The following is a 12,883-nucleotide window of genomic DNA, read 5'->3' as shown; positions in this document are numbered from 1 at the left end:
ACAAATGAACCATTCGATTCCAAGAATTTATACTCAACCACACGAGTACACATATGGCTACAATGTTTGATTAAATTTTGTCCATAGAATTCTCATTCCATCATTATTTTGGATATTTATATTTAATTAAATTTTAATCCAACCGAAAATCATTCATTCCATAATTATACAGTACGATTATTTACTGTCTGACATTCTAAAATTGATAAGGTTATGAATAAGTCATTTTCCTTTAGTTCCCGTTTGGAAAAAAAGTGACTAAGTTACTATTGACTGTAAGTGACTATAGTTAGCTATATTCATGAATTTTAAAATGTTGTATGGAAAACAATCGACTATAGTTACTCAGTCAGTCAGGCGATTATTTTGGGACGTTTTGACTATCGGGTGACTATGATTATTGTCAACTATAGTTAGCTGTTGCAGTTAGCCATAGCTTACTTTAATTGATTGAAGTTAAATAAATTTAACTAAGGTTGCTTGTTTTTACAGTCAACAGTCAGTCAGTTTGTTCCAAAATAGTCAGTCACTTTTTTTGTACACTACGATTCATGGTATTAGTGTGTCTATTATTCACATAAAAACATGTATTCTTCTTACTGTAGCTCCGACTCTTTCGAATCATATGTCAAATAAACCAAAGCCCTCGAGTTTAAATTGTCATTTTTTATAAATATTTAATTAAAAATTTCGCTGGCTTTCTATTTGTTTTTTGTTTGCAGGGTAGAAAACCTGCCACATCGAAATTAAAAATACTGCCAAAATATGAAAGTATAATTAATATTTCCAAAAAAGTCGAAAACTGAGAGTATCTGTTGGCTATTGAGTTTTATTGAACCTATCCGTTTTTTACGGATTATAAACGCGAAAATGCCAATGAATTCTTTTCGTTACGATCGTTATAGTCCCATAAATAAAGGCTTCAATTGTTAAGCTATCGATTTTTTCAGGAACATAAATGCATTAATATTTGATCGGAATTTCAATGAATCATGATGGAACGTGCATTTACATTCAGAACACAGAATATCTGTTCTTTAAATGCGTTATGATAAATTTCACTATGATAAAATCAATATTTCGTACATGCGACAATGAATGACGATTATTTTTTTTTTTGGATCCGAATTGACAATTTAAGTTGATTTTTTTCATGTCTGATTCTAATTTGATTTAAAATTATAGCCAAAAAGAAAAAAAAAATGCACAGTCAAAAATGCACGTCACTCACCGGTGGCATTTCATTAACTTCGATTATGGTAATGATGAGTATCCCTTTGCCCTGCTGCAGTTCGGGTGCGGTGATGTCGGTTACAACAACCGTAAGACGAACGACAGCAAAGAAATCACGGTCCAATAAACCATTGACGGTGACATTTCCATATCGATCGACAGCAAATAAATGTTTGAATGTTTGCGAGTCGGTGACCTCTTTTCCATTTTTATTGACAGCTGTTATTGGTTCGGTCACTTCATACGTAAGAACATCATTTGATGCAACATCTGGATCATGAGCGACCAATTGATAAATTCGTTTACCAATCGGAGCATCTTCACGAACTTCAGCTCGTTGTGTGGCCGGAATGAAAAATGGATCTTTATCATTACTATTTATCAAATTAATCGAAACTGTTGCCGTTCCCGATAGACTTGGTATACCTGCAAAATGCCAATTTATTACCGTATTTGTTGAATCAATTCGAATAATACATCATACAAATATTTAATTTCACTTATTAAAATGCATAAATCATGCAAGAGCAACACAAGGCTATATAAATAGTTGATTCAATTAAAACTCAGAGAATCGAGATATTGTTTATGCAATTTTGTTGTATTCTATGCAATTTTAATGAGTTGATTATATAAATTCGATTACCCAAATCCGATGCGACCACTTCAATGCGATAGTTTTCCCGTTTGTCGTAGTCCAATTTTCGGGCGATTGATATTAATCCGGTTTGGTTGTCGATGGTGAAATCATCGAAACTCCCCTGTTGAATCCGGTACCTATCCGGGACATTCGTTACGCAATATAAAAAAAAAAACGTTAGTTGAAAAATGAAAATGCCTGCTCGCTGCAACAACGGACCAAAAAACCATAATACACGATGAGGTTTTTGGTTGTCATTTTAAACCAGTAAATGGATTATCAAATATCTATTTGGAGATTAAGTCACTAGTAAGAGATTTGCAGCGTGTCCAATGTCCATAACATTGCTTAATATGCAATTTGAATTTAGTAAACTATTTTAAGAGAATTAGATTATATAAGCACACTTGGTAATATCAATGAATAGCTCAGCACCATTTATCGGTTAAATCATTTAAATTATATTTTCCATCGCATCTCACTGGATAGATTCATTATTTTGGCCTGAATTCAAATTGTTTTGCATAATATGGACCAAACATAGTTGCAGGATATTTTCACAAAGTTCAAAGCGATAGCCAAACAACATGGTTTGTATAAAATTTTGAGATTTAAAAACTTATTTTCTGCTTGTACTGCTTCGGGTTATGCAATGTATTGACTTTGTAAGATTGAAGCAATCAACAAACATGATGTTTTCTCAAAGTGTTGATTTTTCAGTAAATTTCAGACTTTCTTCAAGGAAATATTTCATTCGAAGGCAATAAATGTTTCAAAGCTTTGTGAGAGCTTTGGCCAAATATCATAAAAAACAGGGCGTCCTATTCAAACTTTCAAATAGCACTTCCCGTATTCAAATTCATACAAACACATAAAATATCAAATGTAACAATTTCGGTCCCCTTGATTTTATCGTCCATTTATGTTAAGGAAACAAGTATACGAACTTGTCACTTTTGTTGTAGTTTACATATGTGACCGTGATACCGTTTCATGTATTAACTTGCTTGTTTTGCATCAGTACTGTGCGAACGGGGGTGATGGGGGAGTGGAGTTTACCACTCTGGTATTTGCACAATTCTGGAGTTTTACCATAGAATTTTACACGAATTGTAAATCATCCTCCCTAGAAATCTGACCTCGCACGCTACAGTTTTGGATATTTATTATGTTATGGTTGACGTTGACTTAATTTACTTTAAAATTAAACTTTAATCTTCATTGTGTATCAAACAATGTAATAAAATATATGCATAAAACATGTAACAGTAATAACTTACTGCTGATTAACACTTCATAAATTACATTATTATCTCTGATTGCTTCATATCACTTTCATAAGTGTATATTCATTGAACAATACCTTTCTCTCCCACTCCGTGTACGAGGAGTGAGTGAGGAAAAAAATTCGAAAAATAAAATCCACCTCGTAATCTCAATGCAAACTAAGTAAGTGTGAATAATAAAAAAAATCGATTTTCCTTACCGAATTTTCGCATTAATTCCAGTATCTAAATCGGTTGCCTCAACACGTTCCACAATAGTACCTGGAAAAAGAAACAAAAAACCGTATAAATCAAGTATCATTACCGATTACACTGAATGCGAGTTGATGTTGTGTTATATTTGAAAAACACAAACTTATTTGCTTGAAACGCGAATTTGTTTCGAGATAGGAAGCTGAAGAGCAGTCATTCCACAACCACACTGATTACAAAGTATTTTGTATTGACAGAAAGATTCGTGCGAGTAGAGAGGAATACAATTTTTTTTTCACTCGCAGCCATGTGAACGCAATTTTGTGGCAGTAATCGAAACTGACTGCCAGCCGGAATAAAAGAGAAAGATGTAGCAAAAAACCACTGCTTCGATCTGCGTAAAAACATACACTAAAATAGACGCATTGCACACTTACCGATTGCTGTGTTCTCTGCAATAGTTGCCATGTAATTGTCGCGAACGAATTTTGGTGCATGATTATTTACGTCGCGGATTGTTATATTTACATGGCAAACAGTGGAATATACGCCGTCATCAGCCTGTGAGTAAGCCAAGAGAAAAAACAAACCATATATGTGAAAAAAATAAAAAAAATGCTTGTTAACACGAAACATTGGCTGGGAAAATTGTGCAAATTACATTTTTACCAGCAGCTGCGTGTGCACTACGAGTGCAAACTCATTTTTGTTGGAATATGCGTAGAATGCATTTTTAATTGAAAAACACCGAGAAAATGTAATTTAATGTTTTCATTTGAAGTTATAACCCATATTTTTTCTGATGCAATAGTTTGTAAGCGTAGAAAAAAATTGTTTCACGGATATTTATCAATATGAAATTTCATTTTGCCATAACGTGAATTTCCCATAGTTAAAATGATTAGTTTTGGTAGGAAAATGAAACCAATACAAGCAGCAACCGTTTTTCATGTGAAAATTGTTTTTCGGTACCATTGGTCACGCAGAATGTTCGCTTTTTCAATTAATTGAAGTCGAAAGAATTCGCTTCGAATCATTTTCCATGAAATGTTTGAAATCAAATTTGTAAATTACCTCAACGCTGAAAAATATATTCTCCGAATTCAAATGGTTTACATCTAATGCGACCGTATCCTTGATGAACAATTGACCCGTATGTTTGTCGATAGTGAATAAATCGAGAACGTTGTCATTACCGCGAATCCTAAATTAAATTGACAACAATTGTTATTCTGGTGTATTGTTAAATGGATTTCAATCGCATTTGCGCTTAAATGTTCAATGGAAATGTTCGATGGTGTTTTTCAAATTTGTTTTTATTACCTGAAGCTAATGTCGGATATACTGTCTGCATCACGAACTTTAATGAATAGCGGCGGATCGAAGAAAATGGCACCTTCGTCAAGTGAAGCACGATAAAGCGCACTTTCGCACACTGGCGGCGAATCATTCGAATCGGTTAGCGTTATTCGCAATGAAACAACAGATGTTTGTCCAAGGCCGTTATCATCGGTGGCCTACACGATTCACATTTTATGGAATTACGCAAATGGAACCGAAATAAATCGCAAATGGAGCGTTAATTCAGACGAAAATAAAACCGTACAACTTGCTTGATTAAAATTAATGAATGCAATTCAACAAACCTTATACGTTAAAAAGTAGACCGGCTGCGTTTCATAATCTAAGCATGGTGCGTGCCCAGCACCCACATTAATTTCGTGTGCTGTCGTCGATGTGCTGTTTTGTTTTATTGTTTTTCTCGAGTGTTGTGCATCAATTCTGTTCAATTCATTTGAATGATTTTCATCGATTTCGTGCATTGTTTCGGATGCGGCAACGGTGGTGGTTGTGGTTTCTTCATCGCTGTCATCGCTCATTACCATGTAATCATCGTTTACGCTGAAAAACGGTCGAAATGTCACTTCTTCAACATTTCCATATGGATAATAGAGTTCAGTGGTACTGCTTGTCGCATCATCATCAACATCAATTACACCCGTTTCACCAACAATCGTTAAATTCACTTTTTTGGCATTTGTCAGTGGTTTGTTTATTTCACGCTTTTTGCGATGCAACTCCTTTTCGGTATTGTGACCATTTTGTGGATTTCGGCACTCGGCAACTGTTATTGCACCATTATTACTAACACGAAATAGCTCGGAACCAGCACCGGATAATGAATATCGAATACCATTTGTGCCAAATTGTGCCGAGTCCAAATCTTTGGCCGTTATAGTGCCAATCAAATGATTTACTGGTGCGGTTTCGCTTACTGCAAACGAATACGATTCTTGTTCAAAAATCGGTCGATTGTCATTTGCATCGGTAACGGTCACAGTCAATGTTGCTGTTGATGATAGTTTTTGTACGGTCTCTGTCTCCTCCGCAATTATCTTTAAATAAACAGAAATGTTGTTTTTTCAGTTTCAAAAATGCTCACCCTTTCGCGAATAAGAAAAAAAAAAGAAATGCTGTGGACGGGTAAAAACTTACCAAAACAATGAATTTTCGTTGATTGGGGTTCTCATAGTCTAATGTTCCATTTGCGATGCGAATGCTAACAGGTGAAGAGCCAGTCACAAACTTTGGTTCAACATCAAAAACACCAGACACGTCCTCCAATCGCAGACTAAATAATGAATTTTGACCCTGGCGAAAAAGATTTTTAGTTGACTTTGAACCAACGAAAACAACCAATTTAAAAGGAAAATAAATAATAAAATGAACAATTTCTTTACCACATCTGGATCGCGAACATTAATTTCAATTGGCAATGGTGTACCAATTGGTGTATTTTCAGCAAGGGAAATGAAATAGTTTTTCTTGTTGAACACCGGCGGCGAATCATTCACATCATGAATGGTAATTGATGCTTGTGTTATGGCAACGGTCGAATTATCATTGCTTGGTTGACCATCAACCAATTCACGGGCCTGTTTATGAAAGTAAAATGAACGAATATTTCAATTTGAAGTTGAAAATTATATTTAAATGATTTTTCAAGCTTAAATTACACACCCGAATAGTCAAAACAATGATGCCAGTTGCATCGGCCAATGCCTCACGATCAAGTGGACGGGCTGTGTGCAATTCTCCAGTTTTTGCATTCAACAAAAAGTAATCCATTGGATCTGCAATTGTACAATAAACATATACTTGATTTTTTTTTTGTCTTTTGGTGATTCAATTTGTGCCATCGTTTTTTTTCCGCATCACTGGCAAAAAGGTGATAGTCGATTTGTTGCTTACTCGTGAGTAAATCGTAGATGATTTTTCTTGGTTGTCCGTGATCACCGTCTTTTGCTTGAATGGTCATAACTAATGTGCCAATCGGACTGTCTTCATTGATGACAGCTGCTAATGAGCCTTGAAACACGGGCGGACGATTTTGAACATCCTTTACTCGAATTTCAACACCTGTACTCGCCGAATGAATTCCATCCTGTAAGCAAAACATGTTTGCAGAAAGAAAACAATTCAGAAAAAAAACTTTGTTGTTTACACACTTTGCTCTAGTCTCTACTAGCCAGACATGAAAAAAAATCGAAATAGAAATAAAATATATTTTCATCATACCCTGTAGAGCAAGCAAAAAATCGACATTTCATTCGAAATGTTTTTGCCCTACATGAGAGTTAGAAATAATTGGAGTGTGCGAAAGAGAAAGAGAGAGACCGACAGTGAACAAGTATTAAGATTACGACTAAGGGATAAAATGCCGTCGGTGAATGTGCATTCGATGAATGTGTGTAACCTTTGCATATCTTTCTCACATGTGCTTTTTATGATTATTGCTTTGAAACACAACTTTGTCGTGTGTATTGCAAAACGACCTCATTCCCAATGACAATAAAATTCCTGAACAGAATATGATAGAGGGTCGTTTTCTTCACTCTCTCTCTCCCTCTCATTTTTTGTGGCTCCGGGATTTTGCATCATTTTCCATAGAACGCAAAATACATCCAACAACGCATAAAGTTTGTTAGAACGTTTACGAATCTTCTTTCGTTTTTCAAACATTGTAATCATATAAGTCGCATATGACGAGACAGAGAACGGGAAAAAAAGAGTCGAAAAAAAGAAAGCATATCGACATTTATGGACACGTGTGTCTTAAATGGCATCCAGCAATATGTTGCGCAAGCATTCATTTCAATTCGGTTATGATGATGATGATGACGAGGGAACAAACGATTTATCTTATTTATAAACACGCTTTTCTGCATATGTCTTTCCTTCCTTCCCTTGTTTCGTTCCGATCCTTTTTCTTCGTTTCGAGAAAAAACAATAAATAAAAATGGTTGTCATTATAAAACATTCATACATAAAAAATCTTTCAACATTTCGAAAGATGTATGCGACGGATGATTGTTACAGAAAATGCGATGCATTCGCGATGGAAATCATTATATCAAAAGAGTGCATTTTACCGTTAGTTTCTTTTTTAATTCGAATCGAATCGCTTGAGTGCATTTACAAAATGAAATCGCTACTTTTTGCCACAAAGTGTCTTATTTCAAATACATTTTCTCTCGCTCTCAATTTTTGTAACCGTTATGAGTTTTTTGTTGTTGTTGTTGTCGGAGCGAATTAGGAAATTCCCTGACTGAAATGACGTTCAATTTTTGTATCTTTTTGGAATGTTACATAGCACGAAAAAAAAATACATAAAACTCATAGCGACATGGAATAGGTTGAGCAAACAGTGCATATAAAACTTTTTGATAATAAAAAAAATTGCTCAATTTACTATGCGAATAAAAGAATACTTTCCATGGCACAATTTGTCGAAGCGTTGTCGTTTTGTTCATTGTTTGTGAAAATGGACATAGGAAATGTTGCACTAGAGTCTCAATTTCAGAACAAAATAGTTAAAGCCCCCAAAATGCTTTGAGAAAAAAAATACCTATACACACAGTAATATGAACAAAAAAAGAGTGTACATCGTTGAAAACAATTTTTCAAATGTTCAAGCAAAGTTCATTTTCGCTTCAGAATACAATGGCCCGATATTTCCTTGGTGCTCTTCGAAATAATCAAAATAAAAAAAGCGTCGTTATTGCAAGTAAAATAAAAATAGAGTTGGAGAAATGTTTTCAACGGGGGACAAATAACGAAATTTGATATGCTTGTCGATTTGCACGTGCTTTTGATGTTGATGATGATGAAAATTCCTTTTGTGTCAACTTTTAATAGCTTTGAAACAAGCGTACAACACTGTATATAAGATAACAGAGAAAAACGTATTTGAAATATGTTTGCAAACATCATGACTCAAATATGGCAGCTTAATTTATTTCGTGTGACTGTTAGAAATAGCTTGACACTCAAATCACGAGAAAGCAGATCCAGTGAAATGATATTAAGTTAAAATATGACATAAATGCAATGTTTATATTTTTGCTTTGTACAACTTAACGAATTAGTTTTGCTGAACATTTTTTTATGAAGTATACAAACGTGCTGAAATTGTGCCAAAAAGTCACTCCAACAACAGTATCAAATGCGAATTTGTTCTGCAAGTATTTCAAGAAGGTTGTGAACGCTGTATGCGTTTGTGTCATTTGATTTTGTAGCAATGTTTATCTTTGTTTTAGGTGCCTTAAACATTTTCAAATAAACAAATATTCATTATAATTTAATGCCATGGCTCGATGCTTGCATTTTATGTATTGTCGAAAGAATTACTACTTGCATCACAATTTATTTAACTTATAAATAAGAAATGTGTGGTGTATTTGTGGGCGCATCGGCTTAGTTCTCGAATGCCACAGCATTTCCATCGTATAGCTTATGTATGAATGGATGTACGCTGCATTTTACGATCTTATGCATATTTGTTTAAGTAATGATACAACACATAAACACAGTTAACAAGTTTCATGAATCAAGAAACATCATCCAGATTGTATTTAACGACTTTGCTCTCTCTCGCCCTCCCTCGGGTAGTAAAAAAGGACACATTTTATTCATACGTATTTGGAATAGTACACTTTATAAATACTTAAAACTACTTCAAGAATAAATAAAGCACACCAATATTGTTTGGTTGTTATGCGACTCATTTCCAATTCTCAACTACTACGTTGAGCACATGTTTCGTTTTACCCTCTTTATGTCGCTTATTTTGAACATTTCTGGAATTCAAAATCACGAATCAACGTCAAAATGAATGAAAAAAAAATCAAAAATGAATATTTATGAAGATAGCTGCATTGAAATTTTATGTTACTAGCATTTGCCCATCAAAAGTTAGAAATAATCTCATTTTTTAAACCGAAAGTGCATTCGACAAAAAAAATCGTGCATTTTATGAGCTCGATTTCAAAGACTCAATTTGTAATGTAATTTAGTTCAATTGAATCATTTCGATGAAGTATTTCTCCGTTCTCTATCTCTATCAATTTTTTGTTCAATCTTTTTCATCGGCTGTTATCGACAAATCAAGCATAATAACTGGTACTATACTCACCGTTGCAGTCAGAATGAGATGATATATCATTTGCTCGTTATAATCCAATTTCTCTTTTAAAATAATGGCTGCTTTTAGTCGATCCTGATTGCTTTCAATCAATTCAATTGCAAATCTATGTTCGCATCAAGCGTACATCAAATATAAAATTGGATGAGAAAAAGAGATAGGAAGCGATGAGAATTAAATATCAAAACATTAGTTAAATTGAAAATTCACACACACACACACACACACCCAAATGCAATCCCAATGGAAAATGTGCAAGAGCGGAAAAAATGCGATAAAATTAAATTTCACAAAATATCCGGTCGCTTACGGACGGATGTGACTACAAAGGAAAAAAAAAAGAGAATCATCATTTTTTCCACACTGCGACGAATGCATCCATATTTGTGCAGTTATGAGCTGATGGGTGCGTGAGTGCATTGGTGCCGCAGTTCTTACTGCTGTGTCGATTTTTACTTACTTTGAGCATTGTTCATACGAGTCGGTAGCTGCTCTTGATGGCACCGTTGACGCTGATTGAGGTGATTTAATTAAAATTTTCTGTGGTGCGGTCAAACAGGTAATATTTAAATTTTCGCCAACTGTGTCTTTGTCCATTACAAGAATTGAATTAAATATCCTTGTTCCAGGTGTTGCGCTCTCCAAAACTTCAGTCTCATATGGCACCTAACACATACATAAATTATTTAACACCCAAAAAATAATAATATTCAATTTAAACACAGAATAATGTAACCAAGTGTAAAATTGTGTGTGTAATGTGTGCATATATGCACAGTGCTTCTGAAGTCAACATTAAAAATGGTTTGCGAAAGCATTGCACAAAATGATATTTTTAAAAACGAAATTTGCCTTTTTAAATACATCGTTGAATGTTTCATACAGAAGCCAGATGCAGCTCGAGTGAGAAAGCAAGGAAAATCTCAAAACCATTTTCATTTAATTTAATGAAGTTTCCGCCCGCTCTCTCCCTCTCTCTCTCTCATTTTTCCTCTCGCTAGCATTTTCGTTACAGATTCTTTACAGTTTATTTATGTCCTTTTTGAGGTAGTGTAATCCACTGTGGTGAATTTAAAACTTTCGGTCGGTTTTGTAAAGTAGTAAATGTGCATTGAATATATAATACCCAAATTGAAAATTTCTTTTGTGCATTTTATAATAAAATGCAGAAATGAAATAGAGAAAAATGGGAAAAAGAGAGAGAGAGAGAGGACGAGAGAGCGTACACTCATAAACACGCGAAAATTTCATTTATTTTCTACTTGAAAAAATAACTAACTCCATCCATAAAGATGTAGATTTCAGTTTCAATTTAGTCACACATACACAATGTTGTTGGCGAACGAGCGTGAAGTGAAAAAAAGTGGTTGCTACTTGGCACTCTCAGCCAAAAAGCGATGTGTTTATGAATTTAATTCATTTCACGTTAAAATCTCTTCTTTCATTTCCGGCAACCATAAAAATAACTGTAGCGACATGGTGTTGGTATTTAGTTAATTATAATAAAAAAAGAGCAGCATGAAATTGCGTTTCGATATGAATTTCAAGTGGATTACACTGGTTTAGGGCATATGTTTGACACTTAAACAATGAAAATGGCCAAAAAAAGAAATATGGACGGAGATAAACGAAGAATAATAAAATGAAAATGGATTACAACTTACATTTTGAAATTCTGGAACAACGTCGTTTTCATCTAAAACAATTACTTTAATTGGCACTTGAACTAAATTATCGTGTTCCGAGTCACCGCCAGATGCATTAACTCTATCTTTAATCGTAACGAGAAAGGATAATGTATCCTTGGTCTAATGACGGTAATCATCGAAATTGTGCGATGGTTCGAGACGACACGCGAATTCCATTTTATTTGTGTCCAAGTGGCCAAATGTCCATCGCAGAAGAATCCATGGATAAGGATAAGAAAATAAAGAGAGAGAAAAAAAACAAATTCAATGAAAACAGTGTTCTAATAAGTAGAAGAAATAAAATTTCGCCATTAAAGCGATTAAATCAAATGCAATTAAAATAAGCGACAGAGATTTTGGTTGGCGATTTAGTGGTTTTTTCGATTGCAGCTTAAACCTAATGAATGGAAAAACAGGTGTAAATGTTATCGTAACAATTATAACAGGGCTATAATATTAAAATTATATTCCTCATTCCCCCTCACCCTCTCAGCGAAACGTACGAAATCATCATTCAGGACATATAAATGTGTCACAAAATGTTGAATGACACCATTTGAACACAACATTTGTACGCGAGCACACACACACATACATACATTCGAAAGCAATTCAAAGATTTTATTTCTCGTAATATCACACGGATGTAATGTATATGTTGCCAAATGTATGTGTGTGTGTGTCTGTCTAGTATTCATCGCATTCACGATCGTACGTTACAATGTGCGAAACATTCGGTATATTCGTGATAATTTGAACGGCACACATAAATACATTCGGAAGCTTTTATGCATTCGTCTTGATGTGTTTGTTGTGCTCAAAGCGAGGAAATTGTTGTTAATGGTGTTAAAAGTTGTCGTTTATCGTAATTTAGACCGTAATTTTATTCACATTTTCATGACCTACATTTTACGAAAATTGTTATCGTGTCTGAATTGGATCGTCTTATCTGTAAATAGTTCAAGTGGAAACCATCGCGCATCATTCGAGAAAATGATGTACATTGTAGTTATTTGAAATGCAAGAAGCTTTACAGCCGGAATCTTTTCAAAAAAAATACCGCACATCCTTTGCTTTATGCTCGCTAATGGAATTCCATTTGAATAAGCACTAACCCACTCTATGTGGAATGTTTGAAAATATACCGATTTCATTTTAATTAAGGTACATCTTGGTGAAACTTTATTAAAATTCAACATGATGCATGAAATTCCAGCGCACAACCATCGGAGTTTGACAGAGCGGCAATTTGTGAACACGAACCCAAACGATTCGGCTCAAGCATGTAGACATCAATACTTGTCGCTTCATTAGCTAATTCCTATGCCATGTGCGCATACAAAAGCATACATTCTCATCC

The 12,883-nt window shown here is 34.4% G+C and overlaps 1 protein-coding gene across 4 annotated transcripts in view; it reads right to left on the bottom strand.

Annotated features, from left to right (window-relative positions):
* Positions 1–12,883, bottom strand: part of LOC116347614 (cadherin-87A) — a 127,499-nt gene that overhangs the window by 6,478 nt on the left and 108,138 nt on the right. For all 4 annotated transcript variants that reach the window (XM_031778289.1, XM_031778290.1, XM_031778291.1 and 1 more), the window contains 14 exons: positions 11,500–11,643; positions 10,296–10,501; positions 9,827–9,941; positions 6,604–6,796; positions 6,373–6,485; positions 6,093–6,287; positions 5,848–6,003; positions 4,998–5,747; positions 4,675–4,868; positions 4,426–4,555; positions 3,789–3,912; positions 3,360–3,420; positions 1,880–2,010; positions 1,232–1,659 (listed from right to left, as the gene is read on the bottom strand). In XM_031778289.1, coding sequence (XP_031634149.1) covers positions 1,232–1,659; positions 1,880–2,010; positions 3,360–3,420; positions 3,789–3,912; positions 4,426–4,555; positions 4,675–4,868; positions 4,998–5,747; positions 5,848–6,003; positions 6,093–6,287; positions 6,373–6,485; positions 6,604–6,796; positions 9,827–9,941; positions 10,296–10,501; positions 11,500–11,643 — 2,940 coding nt within the window. The remainder of the gene's footprint in view (positions 1–1,231; positions 1,660–1,879; positions 2,011–3,359; positions 3,421–3,788; positions 3,913–4,425; positions 4,556–4,674; positions 4,869–4,997; positions 5,748–5,847; positions 6,004–6,092; positions 6,288–6,372; positions 6,486–6,603; positions 6,797–9,826; positions 9,942–10,295; positions 10,502–11,499; positions 11,644–12,883) is intronic.

Source organism: Contarinia nasturtii, unplaced genomic scaffold (genome assembly GCF_009176525.2).
Source record: "Contarinia nasturtii isolate CC-2019 unplaced genomic scaffold, AAFC_CNas_1.1 Cnas_scaffold_1964, whole genome shotgun sequence".
NCBI classification, from domain to species: Eukaryota; Metazoa; Arthropoda; class Insecta; order Diptera; family Cecidomyiidae; genus Contarinia; species Contarinia nasturtii.
This window is presented reverse-complemented; position numbering and strand designations above follow the sequence as displayed.